General features: G+C 40.1%; 1 protein-coding gene across 6 annotated transcripts in view; it reads left to right on the forward strand.

The window, feature by feature from the left end:
* The window catches only part of slit3 (slit homolog 3 (Drosophila)), a 255,500-nt gene that overhangs the window by 220,863 nt on the left and 12,164 nt on the right, over positions 1-22,473 (forward strand). For all 6 annotated transcript variants that reach the window (XM_023285193.3, XM_023285192.3, XM_055016575.1 and 3 more), the window contains 7 exons: positions 209-333; positions 3,666-3,763; positions 9,547-9,686; positions 12,610-12,703; positions 14,094-14,231; positions 14,769-15,009; positions 16,708-16,838. In XM_023285193.3, the coding sequence (XP_023140961.2) occupies positions 209-333; positions 3,666-3,763; positions 9,547-9,686; positions 12,610-12,703; positions 14,094-14,231; positions 14,769-15,009; positions 16,708-16,838 (967 nt within the window). The remainder of the gene's footprint in view (positions 1-208; positions 334-3,665; positions 3,764-9,546; positions 9,687-12,609; positions 12,704-14,093; positions 14,232-14,768; positions 15,010-16,707; positions 16,839-22,473) is intronic.

A 22,473-nucleotide genomic window follows, 5' to 3' on the forward strand; every position in this document is an offset into this window, starting at 1 on the left:
TTATTGTTCTCTTAAGCACTTGCTTTTCTCATGTAAGGCTTATGTACACCCCATTAAGTGAGGTCTGTGGGAATGCTTTTTAGCGCTGGGTGCCTATATATAAATACATTTGCCTTCAGTGCTTTTATTTGCTCCATTTCTGTCTTCTCATCAACGTCCGTCCTCTCTTCTTCCTCTCATCTGCTTGTGTTTCTGTTATCTTGCATAGGTCCAGTGGATATCACCCTGATGTCCAAGTGCACCCCCTGCCTGGCAGCACCCTGCCAAAACAATGGCACCTGTGTGTCTGATGCTGTTGGATCTTACCGCTGCACCTGTCCATATGGATTCAAGGTGAGAAACCAAACAGCAACAGAGTGAGACACTTTCAATTGAAATCAGGCTGCTGGATGTAACTTTATAGGCTCAACAAACTTACTATTCTCAGTGTGGAAGCAAGAAGGAACATTTTAATGCATTGTCTTTTTTTGGTCAGTAGGCACTCTAATGTGTTATTTGATTAGACTTTGATTAGACTCTGTTATGGTCCTGTCACAATTTATATTGTCTCTCTTATTGAATGGTTATTAGGCTCATCAGCGCCGCCGTCCTCTTTGCCGTTTGTTGGAAACATTTCCAAAGTGATTAATCAAAATACATTTTGGCAGGTGTAGAGGCAGGAGGAATCAGCCCTCAAACTCTAACAATGTTTACCTCATGTGTTATTGATTCACTGTACCACCTACTTTGACTGTCAGTTAGCTGGCCATTATTTGGTGGTTTTGCTGTATTTCAAAGCCTCTGAATTGTGGTGTCCAGCACCGGCTCCTAGATGGACAGCCGTGCTGCATAAGTCTGTGGTATTAGCAGTATTATCAGGCTTAACTCTGGCCTTGTATGCATAATGTATCTACCTGTCCATCAATAGAGGAATGATGATTGCAGCTGGCTGCTCTGGAGGTACCGATCAAAAGATGAAGGACGATATATCCGTCTATGTATGTACCTCGGCATTCAGAAAGAAATGCAAATCTACTACTGAAAGGCAAATTTGGATATGTGCGGAGGATATATGTGAACAGGTATGCATGTGCACTGCAGTACTGTATCATATTAAGTTGAGGATGCTTTTAAAAGCAATGTCATGAATAGTTCTTTATCACTCTGGCTGCAGGTTTGGGGTGAAGTGGCAGCAGGAATCTCATCTCCCGTGTCATTAAAAATGGATTTCTACACAACTAAGCTGCATTTTCTGTTACATTTTGAGGGAAATTAATCACAAAATCAACATGTCTTTGCCATTTACTTCAGTGATTTACTCTCAGCCTTTTCAGTCAGTCATTCATTAGATCAGACTCCTGATCCTGGTATCCAAGAAAATGGAGAAGTAGCTTCAAATATTTAGTGAATGGCTCAAATTTTAAACCACAATATGACATTTTCATAAACCTGATTAAGTAGTTTTGCTGCCTAAATCAAACCAAACATCCACCCATTATCTACACATCGTACTGACTCCGGGTGAAGGCAGGGGACATTCAACCAAGCACATGCACATTCACACCGACAGACAATTCAGAATCACCAGTTAACCTCAGCAAGTTTCTGGATGGTGGGAAGAAACCAGCACAGGGAGAACACGCAAACTCCACACAGAAAGATCCCAGACTGAGACGTGAACCGGGGATCTTTTAGCTATGAAGCGACGGTGCTAACCACTGAGCCCACCGTGCCCCCCCCACAAACCAAACATCAAGTGAAAATCAAGGTTAAGATGATTCCACTCAGGATGTTGACTCCAGTCTCTTGGGTGAAAGTCCTGTTTTTTTCCATCTTCGCTCCAACATCTGAAAGTGGACTCTGTGGCCATTTAAAACTGGCAGAGTTTCAGGGAGACAATATGTTTCTTTCCAAATGTAAATCAGAATGCAGTTTAGTTGGATAAAACTGTCATTTTGTGAAACAGGGTTGGCATGATTTATAATAATCTAAAAATACAAAGTGCTTGAAACTGGTGCACAGGACTGTATGTGTGTTCATCAGCTTACCCTCCACTTCTATGTGTATTGAGATCATAGGGTTCAAGACTCAAGGGGATTTGTGTGCTTGCGTTTGTGTTTATGTGTTTGTGTACCTGTCTGTATGTGTGCGACTGTGTGTGCAAGCACTTTAAAGATACACTTCAGGTCTCATGAGAGCACACACCTCATAACCTTTGGGATTTTACAGGAAGACAAAGCCTTAGTCTTGCTTTTTAATTAAAACGTTACTTGCCAAGGTCACAGACTGGGAAACAGGGACTGTTGGAGTGTGTGTGTGTGTGTGTGTGTGTGTGTGTCTGTGCATGTGTGTGTGGGTGTCTGTGTGTGTGTCTGTGCATGTAGGTGTCTGTGTGTATGTTTTTCTTTCTGCGCTGGTGTCCGCTGGGACAACATTAATTAAAATGTGTTAAAGGAATCAAAGAAGGAGCAGCAAAGAACAAAAGAGGGGGAGAGAATTAGAAAGAGAGGGGGGAAGACAGGAAAGGAGTGAGGGAAATTTCACTGCAGGAGTGAGAAAGGTGGAGGTAGAAGGAAGGAGCGAGAAATGTAAAAAGAAAGGCAGAGATGGTGGGAAAACAAATCTACAAAATGCAAATAGTGAGAAAGAGGGCGAGGTAGAAGGAAATACAAAGTGCTACCGTAAAAAAGGAAAAGAGGGAAGGGAATAATGAAGATGGATGGAGATTGAAAAACAAGAATAAACATCTTCTTTCGGGCTTTGATCAAAGGAAGTGGGTTTGTTAGCGGCCAAAGGTTTTTTTGGTTTGAAATTAAAACTACAGCCGCAGGGATGAATGTGGACAGGGAGTGTGTATGGATGTGTGTGTGTGTCTAGGTCTGTGTGTGTGTGTGTGTGTGTAGGACTCTGATTCTTGATACAGTTAATGGTGAAAGCTGTTTATTTAGAAAACAGGTGTGCAGTAGGAAAAGCAATGAATCAAAGAGGTACATTTGTCGTGTCCACATGCGTTTGTATATTGTGTGTATACATTTATGGATTTGTGCATATGTCCTGCTTAGAATTGTTTGGGCTTTTGCGTAAGAGAGGGAGAGAAAATAGAAAATAAAGCAATAAGAGTTCATTGTTGAAGTTGAGCAGTTGGTTAAGAAAGCTGTATTTTTTTATTCAACAACCAAATTAGATTTATTCAGTCCTCTCTCTCTTTCTGCAGGCTATCTCCTTTCACTGCACCTAAAATATTCAAAGCCTTCCTAAAAAGGAAAATTACAAGTGCACAAAATCAGATAACTGTCAGAACTTTATGCAATAGAGACAAAAGGCCTATTTTGTTGTGTTTTTTATAGGAAAACACCTGCAGATGACACTGTATGTCACCCTGTCAATGGTTGGATTTTACTAGGAATGTTCTTTTGTGGTCAGTGTTATTGAATGATTGAGTTTTATGTGTGAGTAAAACATAAAATGCACATGGTTGCAATATCTGTTTTGATACAAATTAATAGAATTTCAGGTAACAGGAGAATTGGGAGATTTTACAAGATTTTTTCGCTCTCTTGTTGAGTGGAGTGAGAAGATGTTAATAGTGAAGCAGTTTGAACGCAACCTTAGATAGTATCTGTATGAATAGTAATAGAGTTGGTTATTAACTTCTTTGCCTTTCGTGGTCCTCTCCTCTCCTCCAGGGTCAAGACTGTGAAATACCCATCAATGCCTGTATTAGCTTTCCTTGTTCTAATGGAGGAACCTGCCACATCCAGCCTGGACATGAAGACCACTTCAGGTACGACAATGTCTCTGGTTAACTGTCATATTAAAATCTTGAATTTTTGTAAAGAAGTGTATCAGTGAGAATTCAAATTGTGTATTTGCGTGCCAGTTTCTCACTGTAGTTTCTCTGTATTGAAACCACTAATAGGACAATTACGTCGCTTCCGAGTTGAATGTAGATGAGAGAGAAAAGTAAAACAAGAGTGAGTCACTTCAGAGAACTCCTCTGTGAATCCATTTAGGCTGCGGGTCAGATCTCATTGCCCTTTCTACCCAGATGCCTCTTTCTATTAGCGGAGAAATTTTCAGAACCTCACCCTGTATTCTCATCTAAAGGAAAAATTAACTTTACTCGGCCCCCAGAAATATAGACAGTGTGATTAGAGTGGACAGTCTTGCTTCACTGGACAATGCATTACCCAAGATAACAACTCACTCTGACCTTATGATGTGTTTTCCTGCCTCTGTATGTGTGTGTGTGTGTGTGTGTTGGTGGGGGGGTTCGACGGGAAGAGAAGGGACATTTCAAAGGAGGAAACTCCATTCAGGTTGCTCATTAAATCCTTGTGCTCTTTCACTCACATCCTGAAATGCTCAAAGGGATGCCTTAAACTTCTGGCACTGCTCACATTAGTGTTCAGTTTTTTTTGTTTTTTTGCTAAGTTTGTATAAAACTGTTGTCAACATGACGCCCCAAGCTTGCGTTTGACTGAGATTTTTTTACATTTTGTGACACATCTCTAAATATGAGGCATACTGTAATTTTAAGATCTTAGAATAAATAATAAACAGACAAAAGAAATAATGCATTGGCTCAACAACAAAAAGTAAAAATGAATGCAGCAGTTTGCATCAATGTGTTTGAGCTGCGACAACATCTAATGAAATTCTGTTCAGCCAACATACAACAAGGAGTTGGAGGAAATTGCCAACATTTTAAGTTGAGCATTTATTTTTTAAAAAAGGAAATTGTTCCAAGTAGTATTTCCATCTTATTTAAAGGAAGTTTTCAAATGTTATGCACTTAATTGCTTAATTATGAACATGAGTTTTTGTCATTCCAGTGTAAAGTAGGTACAGAAGGAGATTTAAAATCCTTAACTTAAGATGAAGAAAAGCTAAATTACTGAGCCAATTTCATTAAGTTGAACTTGAAATTTGTTTTAATCAATTAATGTAGACTTTTGAGTTTAAATTACACACAGTCTTAAGTTAATACGTGTACCAACATTACTCTGTCAACCCAACCCATCAAAATGTGTTTACCTTACAAGGTTTATCTTAATCATTAAAAAATATTATTTATCATGCAGGGATGCTTCTAATTAGGTCTCTTGAATTACTTTACAGAATGCAGCTCAGTTTTACGTCTGTTTCTCTATTTATTTAAGGGAAAATAAAGAAGGGAAAATGCTGATGTGAACATTTACTCTCTGGTATGCATATAAACGTGTAAATGTTAAAGCTGTGTTTTGTGTATTGGACCCAGACACTAATAATACTTTGATATTCAGCATTTTAATGTGATTGGATTATGTAAGCCCATAATCCATAAAGCACTTAACCTCTCTATTCGTCTATGTTCACCTGGAGAAATCGTGCTGCACATGCTTCCTCCGTGTTTTACATTCACACTGTTTCACACATTCACACCTGGGAGCTGCCCGACACAATCACAGTTCTGACTCCTGGCTTCAGAGCAGCCCCGTTAGACTCTGGGGTTAGAGAGCCTCTCAGCGGTAGTCGTTGAGGCAGTGAAGAGCAGAACTTTTCCTACCCATCTTTTCCCAGCTGATCCAGGATCCCAGACTGGCTTCTCACATCTCTGGGTTGCTCCTGTGGTTCTGCTCAATGTGGCAGCTTGAAATACTGTAAAATCCCATGTGGAATTGTTTAGAGAAGCTTCAGATATTCTTGGTCATGACCTAACACTGTGTTTCCCCACCCCATGACTAATACCTTTTGGACTAAGGAGCTAAAGCAAGAGTGCCGAAGTTCTGTTTGGAAAGTGTGAATGGAGAAAATGGTAGTCGACCGCAGACCAAAAATAATCAAAATGATCAGCAATTGTTTAGAAATGGGATAAATTAAAAGCAGACCATATGCAGTCAGACTTTTTAATGTGGTGCATTTCAAGCAAAACAGTCCTTTCACCATTAAATTTAACCAAACCACATTAAATATACAGTATTTTACACTTTTTAAAAGTCTTTGAAGAACCTAGGAGGCAGAATTGGTAGTGGTATTATACATATTTAAGAAATCAATCTAAATTCAGTCTTTCTGTTTCAAAGCTACCAATACTCTATATATCTATGTTGCATAGGTTTCCAGCCTGGTAATCCGTGTCGCTCCAAAAAGTTCCCCTTTGTCCAAGGCTTGTGACAAATAGCAGATGTAATTGAAACAATTGTCATAAATATCTTTCTACCAGATTTGTCTCCCTCTCGACCTCCTTAACGAGGCCTTTGCCCTTTGAAAGGCCTTGATATGCATCTGGCCTTTAACGTCCTGTGTGGTAATGCTATTAGGGCTCTCTTTACCCTTCATAGATCTTGTCTTAATGGTAATACCAACACAGGTACATACTTGTGCCCTCTGAGAGAGACAGAAAAAGAGAGAGAGGAAGACAGAAAGAGACGGGAACCAGCCCCTTTGACATTTTAACATGTTATATAATCAGTTGGGGATATTCAATAAGTCCAATTAGCCTTGGTTCTTAGCAGGAACCCATTTGTCAAACTATATACTTTAAATGTCAAGACTGTGATTTGATTGGTGGAGCAGTGCTCTCTGACCCTGTCAGTGCCTGCAGTGCTCCATTCATTTGTATTTCTGTGTGTTTAGTTTCTCACGGGAACCCTCCTATCCTTCCTCTTTTCTTCTCTCTTTCTTACCACTGCTCATGGTTTTTTTTCAGATTCAGATTAATCCGTTCTTTCTTATTTTTTTCCTTCATTCCTTTTCAGTTACTGCAGATATTAGAAGAATGATTTCTTTTACTACAAAATTAAACTAAATTTAGAATTTTGTAACTCAGGTTGCATTGAGGAATTGAGTATGACACAATTTCTAAATTTACAACTAAATGAAATAAAAAATAATTCATATTACCAGACTACTGAGCATCTACAGCAAACCATGTTACTTAAAAGAGATTTTAGCCCACTGTGTTTAGTGTACTCCAAAATCTTATTTCAGTGGTAATTTGCACTGCTTGTTTTTCTTTCTCCTCTGCTGGATGACTTGGTATGAAATCATGCTTTCTCTGTCCAAAGGAGTACATGCAATGTAAATTTTGTCATCGACCCAGATTCACAAGGGTCTACATGCAGTCCAAAATGTGTTAAAGTGCAGGGTATCCACACTACATGCACCAGAGAAACAAATGCTTGTTATGATGAGAGACTGTACAAGGATATCCACAGTTTATAATAATTATTTTATGAACTGTAAATGAAGTTACCGCTTTGGAGGTGTTCTCTCTGTGCATGCATGGGTTTTTTTCGGGTACTCCGACTTCTTCCCACAATCCAATAACAAGCTGAGGTTAATTGGTAACTGTAAATTGTCCATAGGAGTGAATGTGAGTGTGCTTGTTTGTCTCTATGTGTAGCCCTGTGATAGACTGTCCAGGGTGTACCCTACCTTCACCCTTAGTCAGCTTGGATAGACTCCATCCCCCCCGCAACCCTAACGAAGATTATGTGGTGTCTAGATAATGGATGGACGGATGAACTTTGAGGTGCTCAAACACAGTGGGAAGTTCTAAATTCTCCAGAAATCCTGTGTTGTGCTACCCCCTGTGCTCGACACATCTCAGGAATAACCACTGGGGAACCTCTCTGGATGCACTGAGCCCTTCTCTAACTACCTATGTATTTACTATATATACCATTATTGCATTACATTCACTCTGTTTCTTTCTGTGTCCTTTCTCCGAGTGTCCCTGGTCCCAGAGCTGGATGCTTCAGATGTGTGGCTGTGTTTTATGGTCCTTGTGTCCCACCCCCCCACCTCTCTATCTCTACCCCTCTATCTGTATCCCTCTATCTCTACCTCTACCCCTCTATCTCTACCTCTCTACCTCTTCTGTCCCTCTCAACCCGCCCGGCCAGCAGGCAGATGGGTCCCCCCACATTAGAGCCGGGTTCTGCTCGTGGTTTTTTTCCCTGTTAAAAGGGTGTTTTCCTTGCCACTGTCGCCTTTTGGCTTGCTCTGGGGGTCAGACATATGGGTTCTGTAAAGCGTCTCGAGACGATTTGACTGTAATTGGCGCTATATAAATAAAATTGAATTGATTTGAATTGAATTGAACTGACACCAATCAATCTGTCACTAGCTGCGACATCTTATAAAGTGTATGAAGTCATAGTCAGCCTTTCAGAAACATCCACTGGAGGACTGTGTGGTTTTCTTTGTTCAGTATGATGGACAATATGACTTCCTGCGTTCAGAGGAATGGGTACATGTTGGAGTAAGAATAGAACCATGTGCAGGTCCACTGTCTCTTTTAAAGTCTGCATTGGTCATGCGAAAACTATGAACTGGCTCATATTTTTACTAAGATATGAGCCATAACAGCTCAATAAGCTCATTATATCTCAGGTCAGAGTCTGCCCCCATGAGGTAAAAAACTGCTCAATCCATCTTTAAGTGAAGCTTCTTTAAACTGGCAGTCAGATTGGGCATGGGTTACTAATGACTATCATACATGGTGTGAGAAGAGATAGAGTGAGATAACTGCTGGCATGAGAAAAGGTCTGTGAGGCACCGAAGTTAGATTAGAAATATCTGAGAGAGTGAAATGAAAGGAATGAAAAAAAAACAGAACTGCAGAGTAAGTTTTAGAGGTGTAGGAGAGTGGGAAGAACAAAGGGTACTGTGTCACAAATAAGCGTGAGTGTGTGGGTTGATAATTGTCACCTGTGCCGAAGCAACTTTCCCCTTTCTTAAACTCTTAGGGTGACCTTGCTGTAAAATTCTTTTAATCTAATACAAGTAACTCAAGTCAAAGATGTGTAGGAGTAAAATGGGAGAATAGAAAGTTGTGAGAGAGGGTGAGATGCCAAATGCAGCTGTGATGATGTTTATTAAACTTTGAGTATATAAAGGTAGTCTTTCTGTTTCTGATCTGTTACAAGGAGGTAATCTGACTGAGATACAAAGGGTGGAAAGGGGTAAGAGATCAATGGCTGGTGAGAAAAGGGGAGGGTGAAATGAATCTGAAGAGATGGAGGTGAAGAGGAGCAGGCTTTGATAATTCCTTTTGAATTGTCCAGGTGTTAGACAGTGGAAGCTGAAGGAATTCTGACTTCTGATATTTATTAATGAAACATGCTCCAACACAAAAGACAGAGATGCCACGTATTAGAGCACAGCATTATAAAAAGAGAGCCGATTCCCTCTAAATTTTAGCGCAGAAGAAGCTCATCAGGACAGGTTAGTGCACGGGTTTAAACTTTGAACAGCCATGTTAAAATTTCATTTCTGCTATAAACTGACGCAATTAACTGATGAAATGGTGTCTCTTGTTTGACCACTAAATATAGATACGCTGTGGCTCCGGTGGTGTGTAAAAACCAGCACCGGATGGAAGAAAAGCCACGACAATACAGATTAAATTGTTTCTCTTTAAAGCTCCCTCTTACAGGAGAATTTAAGGGGAAGTGAAGTTGAGTATCTGATTGATCTGGATGATTGATTTTATTTCAAGTCGAGCAGCAGCAGCGTACGCTCAGATCTGGCCTGCTCACCATGTAATAACGCACATTTTGTGTGTTTGTGTGCGTGTAGCTGTGTGTGTCCGCCAGGGTTCGAGGGCCAGCGTTGTGAGATAAACCCCGATGACTGTGAAGACAATGACTGTGAGAACAACTCCACCTGCATCGATGGAGTCAACAACTACACCTGCATCTGCCCACCCAACTACACAGGTACACATATATGTCTATACACACACACAACGGCTGTTTCTACACTCAGATATTCCTGAAACCATCAGTCTTTGCCCCTGAGAGACTGGGAGGGTCACCAAGTCCCTCCACTACTACACACACACACATACAAAATCATATTTTCCACTTTACTGGATGGTAAGTTAGTAATGGACAGCCTCTCTGCAGTGACCTGAAACTGTTCCTGCAGGAGGTTTAAAGAGTAATCACACAGGAGAGAGAGAATGAGAGGGAGAGAGAGGGAGGGTGACAGTGAAATGGCAAAGAGGGACTGTGTACGGGAGGGAAAGGGGAAAATAAACAGAGCAGGGGAAAGGGTAAAGAAAGGGCCGATAAAGGGCAGAAGCAGCGAGAGAGAGAGAGAGACCTGCCGTGGTGGAGTCCAGCAAGTTGAAGCGAAACTGCTGACTGTGAAGTTAAGTTTTTCTGTTTGTGACAGTGTCCTCCACACACACACACACACACACACACACACACACACACACACCAGTTCCCCTTTGACACTGGATCTCGGTCAATAAACACACACACTCACCAGCACTCGCACCATGTCATTATCGTTGTTGGCATCGAGAATCATCACACGCTGCCAGCCACGTTACCACATACAGCTGTTGCACACACACACGCACTCTCTCTCTCACACACACACACACACACACACACACACACACACACACACACACACAGCTGGTTCCTTTGGCTCTGAACTTTCTCTCTGCTCAGTGAACCGCGGTCTAATCATCAGGTGTCACATTAAGAGGACAGTCCCTTGCTAGTTACTCTGCTTTCTCCGAACTCAGCAACCAAGACTGTCACGTCACATTTACACCAGAGACAAAAAAGAAATCACCGTTTAATGTTTCAAGACCTTTTAAAGAGCTGATTTAAGGTTTCTACTGTGTGTATAGCAAATTAAATGTCAAACTGCCTTTTGGCTCATGAGAAACATATCTCAAGTGCAGTTTTGATCCGTTTTGGTCTCATGATGGGGATGGAGAATAGGTCAGGAAGTCAAAGGAACGTCCTCGGTAAACACAGATATTCAAATCACATATATAGAGTTGTGCTCCACAAAAGGTCAGGTAATCCAGAAATTCCTCAGAAATAATCCTGTTAGTTCCATAAATACCTATAATACGTTTTCTGAAATATATTGCAAATCTCTTCTTCATAGAATATGATTCAGTTTTCCCGAAGCGATGCTTGCTTTCCTTCAAATACTGAATTGCTTTTTTAATTACCAAACTACACAGCTGGAATGTCAACATTGTGTCTCTTTATTTATCTGCTAAAGCTGACCTTTGGAGTAAGACTCTTCTCTACACTGTTATTATGCTCATAATATTGTGCCAAATCTTGAATGTGTCCCACTGAGCACTTTACCTTTAACCGCCCTCGTGATAATTCATTGGAAAGAAAACACAAATGACTGCAGCTTTTTTTGGCCTCTGATCTATTATCATTAACACTCTCATTACTGCCTTGGCAATCTGTTGTGTTGCTTTATGGAACAAGTCAGACAGAGGTCGCTGGTCCCAATCCGCAAGCTGACCTCCAGTAAAAATAATGTCTCGCAGGGGAGAATAATTTACAGGCCACTGGATAAATCATGTTTAACGTGTTTATCTTCTTCAGTAACGCTCAATCTCGTCTGTGTGTGATGATTATTCTAAGGTATCACAGGTAATCTTGCATTGATAAATTAACTTTGGCATTTTTAACTAAGTGTCTGATGTGTGAAATAGTCTCTAAGATTGACCAATTTAAAGCCCCCGCATGCAGGATTCAGTGGCATCTAGAGGTGAGGTTGCAGATTGCAACTAACTGAAGACCTCTCACCTCACACATCCCTACGTTGGGTGGCCACCAAACAGGAAAAAAATGCAAAAAGCCCGTTATAGAGCTAGCGCTTGGTTTGTTTGGGCTAAACATGGCACTGAAACGCCAAGGAAGAAAACCTCTCCCTCTAAGTATTAATGGCTCATTCTAAGGTAAAGAAAACACAACTGTTCTTATATTCAGATGATTATACATCACTAAATACATAATTAGGAATGATATATTCCATTACTGCCCATCAGTCCCCCTAAATTCGACACACTGGACCTTTACATTCACTCTCACAGCACACTTTGTAAAAGAATTTCAGACATCCTTTCCGGCAGATCCAGGAGTAGACTACAGCCCCGAACAGCATGTGTCTAAAAGCGACTTGAGGAGGGTGTTGGAGACAGACAGGGTGGGAGTTAGGCAGCAGGATTAGATTAAAGCAGGCAGAGAGCGATGGAAATGTGCTTGACCTTTCTCAGTCCCCTCTTCCTTCTTATGACTGGCTTCAGCTACTGGCTTCTACGCACACTGTTAACCCATCTCAGCCTTTGAGCATGTAAGTGTGTGCGTGCGTGTGTGTGTGCGTGTTTGTGTGTGTGTGGGTGTGTGTGTACATCTATAGACAGCCTCCACTCCGACACAGCCTATTAACCCTCTTCTCCATCAGCTCTGAGAAAAAGCTGATAACGCTGTTCCCTGTGTGTCTGCATACACGAGGGCTCCCACTGCACATCTTAGGCCTTGAACAACATATAAACACATATAAATTATCTTTTTCCACCCCGTGTTTTCTTTTTTCTTTACTTTATTTTCCACTGTCATTTGAAGCTCCCAGAGAGTACATGTGAAAAGGTTACACCGGCCCTCCCCCCCCATCCATTTTCTTCCTCTGTTCTATCTTTCTATTATCCTCACTGCCAACTGCAGTTTTTTCCTCACTTTTATTCTGAAAATCCTTCATACCTCTTTACCACAAACATTCATTCACTTGTCGATTTAGCCGTACTTCCATGCAAATGTTTGTAATTAATAAAGAAAAGAAATAAATATTTTCCTTCTTTGACACCAGGTGACCTGTGTGAGGAGGTGGTCGACCCTTGTCTCACTGGTTTTGATCCCTGTCAGCACGATTCAAAGTGCATCCATGTTGGCCGCAGTTACAGGTGAGCAGTAATTTTATGGGAGGTCGGCACCTGAAAGGGTCAGAGGTCACATGACTGTAAAAGTGTCAGGAGCAGGGAGGTGAAAGAGCTAAAGGCTGACTTTTTTGTGACACAAGGAATCAGGGTCATCATTGCTAAAGATTGGTGCCCTCAGACACCAGCTCAAGAGGAAATTAAGCAATTTAAACCGTAATTTTTCATAGAAAATGTGTGACTGATTTGGCATAAATTTTATAGAGTTTAGCAAAAAAAAAAAAAATCTTCAATCTAGAATTTCTGGGTTTCATGTTTTAACCTTTTGATAAAAGGATAGTAAAAAAAATTCTTGAGATATTTTATGAATTCTAAAATATGATGCTATTAAATGAAAAACAGATTTCAGTCGTGAAAAGTTGAGTAATTTTAGATAAGTTGCATCCATTTCTTCCTGACACAATACAGTACACTGTCATAGTGGTCTATAAACATACTTATATGCAACATAGATATTCAGCAGCCTGATATAGCAATAATCTTAACTTGTCCATCTGAATCCCAAGTCGTTTTGTTTCTGCAGCTGTCACATTTTTACTCACTGTACTCCTTATTTTTATGTCTTGTCCATGACAAGTAGAGAGAACTCAAAAGTATCTTATGTGCAGTATAAAACAATTATAAAGCATATAAATCAAAAAAGAAAAAACATATAGATGAATTTCTGTATATTTCTATGTATACCATAAATATTTTAGTACTTAAATTTTATTCTTTACATATTTATCTCCTATCTGCTCTGTGTAAAGCACAGCCTGCAGTTCATCTGATTTTTTTAAAAATGTAATTTTATTTTTAGAATCTCATGACTGTTGGTCACAGCTGAGTCACTGATGGCTTGATGTTGGTGCCAAAGAGTGCAGAATGTTTTGTTTTTGTATAATATGGTTAGAGAAAACTGTATTTTTGGTGAATTATTAAATGAGACGTGGAATACAGGTAGGTTTGGTAGTTGAAAATTCAATGATTCTTTGTGTTTTCACATTCTATGGCTCTTAATATTTATTAATTTATTTAAAGATAGCATGCTTTAAGGGTTAAACATTGTCTGTCTAATTGAACTTCTTGCTCTAAACACAGTGGAAGAGGTTTCATGAATGTAGATCTACTCAGAAATTTTTTATGCACAAATCCAAAATTGAGTTTATCCATGTGGAACTTGGTGAGTGAGTAAAAAAAAGTTTGGCATCCTGCTCAGAAACACTTGAGCGAGGAAAGCATGTCTTTACTGAACGTACATGTTGTAGAAAAGGACCGAGCCTGTCATCTCTTTGTACAGTAAAACATCTGCAGTCACGAGGCAAAGCTTGTCACGCACACACTCAGTAATCCTGTCCATGTTTCCACGTCGCTCTAGGTGCGAGTGTTTACCAGGCTATGTGGGCCAACACTGTGAGCAGGACTATAATGACTGTCTGGAGAACAAGTGTCAACACGGAGCGGAGTGTGTGGACGCTGTCAATGGCTATACCTGCGTCTGTAAAGAGGGTTTCAGGTGAGAGTCATGGAAACAAATCAGACACAAACACAGTTGAACAGTGCCAGGCCAGACTGGGAGGAGATACAGATGGCACTTCATAATCAGACACTTGACTGTCTCGACCTACTGTGTGCATGAGTGTGTTTGTGTGTGTGTGTGCAGCAGATGCAGCTCCATGTGGTTAATTATAGCAGAGACTGCTGGCGAGAGAGAAACAAATTCATCACAAGAGACAGAGAGGAAAAAGAGAGGGAGGAAGTCATAGGTGTGCAGGGAACAAACAGAAGAAGAAGACAGATGTAAGAAGAGTAAAAAGAGGAAATTTGGGATTCATGGATGATCCAGAGTACGATGTGTTGATAAAAATGTGTCCAGGTCCTTCAGGAATATTGCCTTTCCGTCTTTACCAGTGCAATCTCCAAAATGTACTTCGATGAGACAAATGACAGAACATGTGCTAAACAACTTTTATGAGAGGATACAGACACAACAAATCACCCAATTAAAGTTCCATGAATAAGTTATCTTCTGTTTAAACTCCTCCTCCCGCAGCGGGCTGTTTTGTGAGAACCCTCCGCCAATGATCTTGCTGCAGACGAGCCCCTGCGACCAATCGGACTGCCAGAACGGCGCCCAGTGCCTGGTGGTTGCTGGGGAGCCCATCTGCCGCTGCATGCCCGGTTTCTATGGCAACAAATGTGACAAGATGGCCACTGTTCACTTCCTGGGTCGCGACGGGTACGTGGAGCTGCCAGGCGCGAAGCTCCGTCCGACCGCTCATATTTCATTACAGGTAAACTTCTGACTTCTGTCCACGCAGCGTTGCACTTTTTAAGTGTAGAAATCGTGTGGTTAACAGGTATTTAGAGAAAAGCTTTGACATAAACTTTAATTATTTATAGAAATCTCTTTAATAGCCTGCTTTCCTAAGGAACAGAGAAACCCTAAAGTTTACCTTGTATAATATGTCAGTGTTTGAAAGTCCAAACCCGTATTCTGTAGCAGTCCTCGGAAAACTGCTTTAAATAGAGCCGCGAGTCGTTTGAATGAAGCCTATAGAGTTGCACAACTTAGTGCCGACGAAGCAAAGCAAACATCTGCTGCACCCTCTGTTTCCATCGCACACTGAGCGCTGTGCACACACACACACACACACATGCTCATTCACACTGACCAAACCTTTTGCACACCTGAGATTTAAATCCTACTGGAGCCATATTTTCCTCCTTTTTGGAAACAAGAGTGTAAGTATAGGCAAAAAAGAAACAAGAAAAGGAGGGCAGTCTAATGATATTTACCACCTGTTTGGATCGATGTGAACATGTGTGTGTGTGTGTGTGTGTGTGCAGCTTCTGCGTTCCTGCCAGGAGTTTTCAATATCAGTGCCAAGGCTGTTAAAACTCCACCAAGAGGCCCTGACTCAGAGAGAAAACGAAACAAAAAAAGAAAAGAATGAAAGGGCCACAGCACTTCATAAATCACTGTATGCTTTTTTCTCTTTCTCTCTTACACTTCTTCTCTCTTTTCTTTCATTCTGCATCCCAGTTTTCTGTTCACCCACTTTTCTGTATCTCACTCTCCTCTTCCACCCTCCTCCTCTCTCTCTTTGTTCTCTACATCTCTGCCTTCATTTGTCTTCTCAGCCCGCCTCGCTCTCTTTTTCTTGCAGCTTGTTAGCAGGTGTTGACTTGGCTATGCTCCACTGACGCCAGAGTGTTAAGTGCTTGGCCCCGTGGCCCCATTTCCACTTGCTAGTTAGTTAGCGTTTAGCGGAGCACGTGAGCAAGTGTGACATGCCAAGTGTGTCTCTGAGAGAAGGAGGCGCGAGTTACCTTTTTTAGAGACGTGTGGAGGGATTTAATTATTTTTCTTCTTCTTATTAGAGTTCTTTAGCAGTTTGATTGTATAAATGATTTCTATCCCATCTACAGCTGATTTAGGTTCATACAACACTTGAAACTAAATGTAAAAACTAGCTTAGTACCAAGTTACATGTTTTTACAGACAACCACAGGCAGGCAGCCGACTTTATTAAGAAGCTACTTTATAATTGGTGCCTAAAATAAAAAGTCATAACTGGGTTCATTTATGTACTTATTAGCTCATTATAATCAGTTTTACTCAGATGAAATATCTAAAACTGTACCATATTGAAGCTCCCATGCTGATTTGATCTGAACAAAAACAACACTCTTGAGATCTATTTAAGGTTTTATCAAAAAAAGAAAAAGTAGAGACATGATTTAGGAAGTCCATTTATATCTTCATGTGAAACCATAATTGCCACCCAAATTATTAAATCACCCAATGAAAATAACAAGTTATCGCAGACAGTCAACATTCTGTATTGTCGAATCTCACAGCCAATATGATGATGTATTTTTGACTGCCCAACCTCTGCACTTATTACAGTAATTTACTTTTTGAAATGTCACCAGTTAGCATCAACTTAAAATACTTCTGTGTTGCTTCTGTATCTTTGTCTGTGCAGGTGGCTACAGATAAAGACAATGGTATTTTGTTGTACAAGGAGGACCACGACCCGCTGGCGCTAGAGCTTTATCAGGGACACATAAGGCTCATTTACGACATCGCCAACTACCCACCAACCACTGTGTACAGGTAGGTCACACACTAAAAACTACTCCATTTTTAAATTACTACTTGCTGTATTCGTAAAGTCACTATTTTATTCTGAAGGTCAGGTTTTAACATGGTTTAAGTGCTTTATAGGTAAAAAAAAAAAAAAGAAAGAAAAATCCTCCCCTCCTTCTTGTAACTCACATATGGAAGCATACATGAATGTACTCTTACTTGTAAATGCTTTTTTTGAAATCAGCCCAGTTTTCAATTTAATTTCATATTAATATACTATACAATGTACTCTGATGTTGCAGAGAATCAAGGTAGTTTAAGTGCGCTTCAAACATTGAAAAGCACATGCACACATACCCGCTCACAGAAAAATGTTCAGAAAAACCCAATTCAATTACAATAGTTCAGCAGAGGTTAAAGATAAGGAAAAAGAAAACACTTTCTTTTACTCACACAGACGTATATATTGTATCCACTGAATGAAGTCACTGTACTCTATTACAGTTACAAGATTTCAAAGTTAGAGTTTCAGATTAGTGCAAGAGTGCTTAAGAATACACACAACAAAAGTCTATGTGCACATAGCACACACATGCATACACTAAGGTTCCAAGGATGCGAAGACTTTTCAGTAGGTGCTGATTTTGGCAGCGCACACACAAATCCATCGGCATATTCTCCCTCCCACACACAGTAACAGATCCATATCGGAGCCATTTCCTCTATAAACAAACATGAACTCAGAAAAATTCCTCTACAGTCCTGACTAGACAGTCACGTCCCTCACCAAAAGTCTCTCTTGTTAAAACTTCAAACAGTGGAAACAAACGCCCTCATTCAGTGGTGTAAGCCTTTAGATTTTATAGAATAAACTTTCACAGTCTGATAGGATTGGATCTGCTATGCTAAGATATGGAAACAGCAAAGATAATCCAGGAAAAGAACATGATAATGTCTTCAGTAGTTATATATTGGACAAACCATTAGGAGGTTTTATGCAGCACAGGAAGAAGTATCACAATATGTGGCATTACAACAAAACACGATGGCAAAGGCAACACTTTCTGACAAGTAAATGCACTGAATACAAAAACTAATGACACAAAAAGCTGTCAAAATGTACTCATTTAAGCAAATATGTCATAAATAGTTTCCCTGATGCTTCCATGGCATATTAAGGCAGTTTTTTCTGTTTTATTTGGTCCTTTAATCTCCACTGAGATGCAGCCTAATATCTCCTTGAAAAAAACAAGAAATCTGGAGCTGTAAATGTAACACAAACCTTCACCACAGTCCTATGCATGTTTAAACAATAACAATGCACATTCTGTACCACAAGTGGTTTAATGTAACTCTGCAATAAGCAATGTCAAGTAATTATGAGCCATTTAAAGCACAAGCAAGCAGTAAGCTATTAATGCAGAGTTTAATTCAAGGAGATTATAAGTGTTATTTTCAGCATTATGTACACGACTCATTGTACACACGACTACTGCGTGTTGTAATTGTGAAATAGGACCTCATAAACCTCATTGAACACATTTGGCAACAATGAAAGAGTTAAGCTGTGCTTAAAGACTGAACTTTTGAAAACAATACACATTCAAAGGGAGAGAGCTCACACCACATGTATGGATATGTTTCAGTCTGTATGGAAAAAACTTTAATTTGATGCTCCATTGACTCTCTCTGTCCTCACCATTCTCTCTGTCCTTACCAATTTAGAGGAGCACACAAAACAGGCTTAAGGGGGAATTAAAGGAGGTAAAAAAGGGGAAAGGAAGATGTACAAAGAAGAGAAAGGGATGATGAAAAGAAAGGAATGACCGACTTTGCGTTAAAGTAGACAGTGAGGGAGAGAGAGAAAGGGCCCATGTCCATCTTTGTCTGCTGCTGATTGGCTGCTATTGATTCTGTCTGCGTTTCCCTCTACAATGTCTGTAACATGAAGAAAGAGGGAGAGAGATGTGACAGGGATATGTAATACAAGACTGAATACCATACTGTCCTAAGGGATATTCAGCTTGGAAGGCAAGCACAGAGAACCATGCACACCATATAAAACAGTTGATAACGTGACACCTTTGCTCATCAACACCAGTGATTTATTACCGCATAATTTGAATAAATACCAAAAAGATTATCTGCAACGTAATGGGCCACCAGCCAAAGAAGACAGGTCCACTGGAATTCAAGCATCTTATTCTATATCTATGCTCTGCCAAACACAGCACAGCTTAAGTTTCCAGAATTTCTTACAGTGGCAAATAATGTTTGAAGGTGTTTGAGGTAGATGGAAAGTTCACTTCCAACATGTAGTCCAGCATGGAAAGGGAAAAAAACTTGAAAGAGAAAAAAAATGTAATTGCAACAGAACACAGCCAGGTTCAGAGGAAATTTGGATCCAACACAGAGTTACTGTAGCACCAAGAATCCCACTGATGTGAGACAGAAGCTACTAATCACCTTGACCGAAGTCTCATTTTTATGGTTATTATACCAAAGTATGAAAGTAATTAATCTTGCAGTATTATATACATACTAAAAATGTTTTTCGACCACTTCTGAGTGATCACAAGACTCAGAGAGACAGATGTTACTGTAATTGAATGAACTAATGGAGAGGGGAAGCCTCTGGAGAAAGTGAGACGGAGAGAAAATAGGAAAAGCGCTCATTCCGTTCTCATTCATTCTCCATCCTTCTTGTTCTATATTTCTATCAGTAGTTTTTTTTTCAGCATCTTGCTCTGTAGTTTTGGCTCTTCTCTGTTCTACTGTCAAGGTCATCAAAGAAGGAGAAGGTGCTGGTGGTCTTCTGATGATAATATGCAGCTGGTTCATAATAAATTTGACTATAGGATTAAGACATTACGTCATATTACAAATCCTGCAAGTAGCTGTGGGAGTAGAAAATTCAAACCACAATTTACTACGTCGAGGGCAAGACTGTCTTGCGTCTTACTAATCTACTTCAAAGATTATTCATTTAAACCCACAGTTTTTTGTATGTATAGTTCCAGAGTAAAATGTGCTGATATTTTTACTAGACTTTGGCTGAGTGCAGCTTTTTCTTTTTGTGTCATAATTACACAAATGTATATGGGTAATGCTTTAAAATAAGGCTTTTAATAAATTAAAATTGATTAATGTGAGTTGAGCTTACTTCAGTTTTGATATTAAGTAGAGAAATTATTTTTGCATGCTGGTAAATGTAGTAGTGTTGAAATATTATTGGTCATATATACGAAATGGACATCCAGACATCCATGTGGTTCTGTTTATGGTACATTTGGTGTCTGCATACATTGACGTGTTCACACGTTTGTCGACACATGTGATCCACACATGCAGTCCACTCTGTCATAAATTTAGGTCTGCGTCAGCCTTGTAGTCAGTGCATGCCATGTGGAAGCAAAATGTATAATTTGGGCTATAGTAGGATCATTTCTGCCAGCTTCCATGCTGTGTACTGAACATGGTGTCTGTATTCATAACTCTTAGAGCTGCTGCTGTTGTAATGTGGTGGAGATATTCAGCAGTTGCCGAGAAACCTGTTAGTGTCATTCCTCTGCTGTTACATATATTGACTAAAACTTTGTACTGTACCTGCTGCAGTGTTGTCAGATTTTAAAGTTAGGTTTAGTGCATCTGCTGCCCTATGCAGAGGTTGTTTAGTATAGAGTTGCACTGTGTTGATCCATGTGAGCTCTGTATTCTGTCTTCAGTGACCTTTGGTAAACTGAGGCACACAAACAACTGAACTGTTATGATAATATGACGGAATATTCAACTGTGTAGGTGAATTTCGTTCCCCTTGCCGCCTGTCCAAGAAAGCCCAAACTCAGCTCAGCTGTAGAGTTGCAGCCCTGGAGCTGGTAGAGATTCTGACCTACTCAGAGAGACATGAGCAGGGCAGAGGGATATCATGAGGTCAGTCAAGCAGAACGATGGTTTTTATTGGTCATGAAAACAAATCGCCACGCTGTCAAGTTTGTCTAGTTTGCTGTAGATGTTTGTGTGCAGTTTGAGGTGTTGCTGTGTAACAGCCACATACCCTAAATACAGCCTTGACCAGAATATGTGCTTGGTCAGTCCGTGTCATTTCAGATAGTGATGTTGTTCCATCATCTCAGTTTACTTTACTTAGATGTGAATTTTAAGGATTCAGAATCGCCCAAAATACACCTCCCACAGCCATGAAATTTGTTGAGGACACAGACAAAATAGTTCCCAGTAGATCCAGATGGCTGAATGGCTCCAGCAGAGGGCAACGTTTTTGTTATTGGCCTTTAAAATTTTAAATCGTAGATTATCAAATAAAGGTGATGTAGGGGCCCCCATGGGAAATATGGTGAGTCACGGTTACAGTTCGTAATGTTAAAGTGGACTCATTTGTAGGACCACATAGCCTTGTGTGCATAGGATTCTATATGTTGTAATTCTATATGTAAAGGTACAATTTGCTTCCATGCTGTCTTTATGCTGACATTGAACATGATACAAGGCTTATTCTGCCTCACATCTTATTTTGTTTCCTTGCATGTAATTGAAATGCACACTTGAGAGAAACTGATGATAATTTAACTCACATCACATTAAATCTCATGTTTATTGAAACACATGATGGCAGATGCTTTAACAAGACAAGTGAAAGAGAATATCAATGCTGCACTAAAAGCAACACAAGAAAACAATGCACAAGAGTCATCATTCCTCAATAGAGTTACTTTTTATATTATTTGCAGAAGGGAAATTCTTGAGAATCCATGATTGTGTCTCTGTTGATCGCAATATCCAGTCTGTACTGGTTCCTCCTCCTCATAGCAGTTGAAGGTGGGGTGTTTGACACAACAAATAGAATTGGCACCCAGCAGATATCATCAGATGGAGGACGCTAGAATGATGCAGCCTAAGTGTTTATCAGTAAACACTAAGCAGTGGCTAGATTCACCACTGACGAACGTGACGAGGAGCTGGATGTGAGGGGAAAGTTTATGCAAAGGGAGGGAAAGTGTGTTGTTCAACTGGCCTCCAGCAGATAATATCTGTTGGACGTTGATAGTACATGTCACCCATCCCAGCTCCAACTACTACAAGGAGGGGAAAATGATACAAACCTGATGTTAAGATCAACAGAGAGATTGAATTGGATTTTTGTGAATTTCCTTTCTGAAAGTTTTGCACATTTTTTCTAGCGTTTTGGGGTCTGCTAAAAACATTTTTGTCCGTGTCCTTATCAGATTTCACAGCTGTGGGAGTTATGTTTCTGGAGATGCTGAATCCTTCAAATGGCTTCCAAGATAACATGTTTTTGAGGTTAAAAATACAAAAAAAATCCCAATTCTGAAAACATTAAATTCTCAAAATTCAGCCAAAAATATTTTACAGAATTTAGTACTGGGTCCCACATCACAAATTAGCAAACTGAACAACATCTAAGACAATACATTTCCTGAATTCTCCCTGAATTGACACAAACTGACCCTGCTAGTGTTTGCAGTGCATGACAAACTGCGAAGGGCAACAAAAAGACCAGAGGAAAGGATGGTTAGAGAGGAAGGAAGGATCAAATGAAAGGATGGAAATGATGGAATGAATCTAATTAGGCACTGGCACAGATGGGGTGGAGGCAGGAGTGGAAGGGTTGAGTAGGAGAGAGAAG

This window comes from Amphiprion ocellaris, chromosome 13 (genome assembly GCF_022539595.1).
Source record: "Amphiprion ocellaris isolate individual 3 ecotype Okinawa chromosome 13, ASM2253959v1, whole genome shotgun sequence".
NCBI lineage: Eukaryota > Metazoa > Chordata > Actinopteri > Pomacentridae > Amphiprion > Amphiprion ocellaris.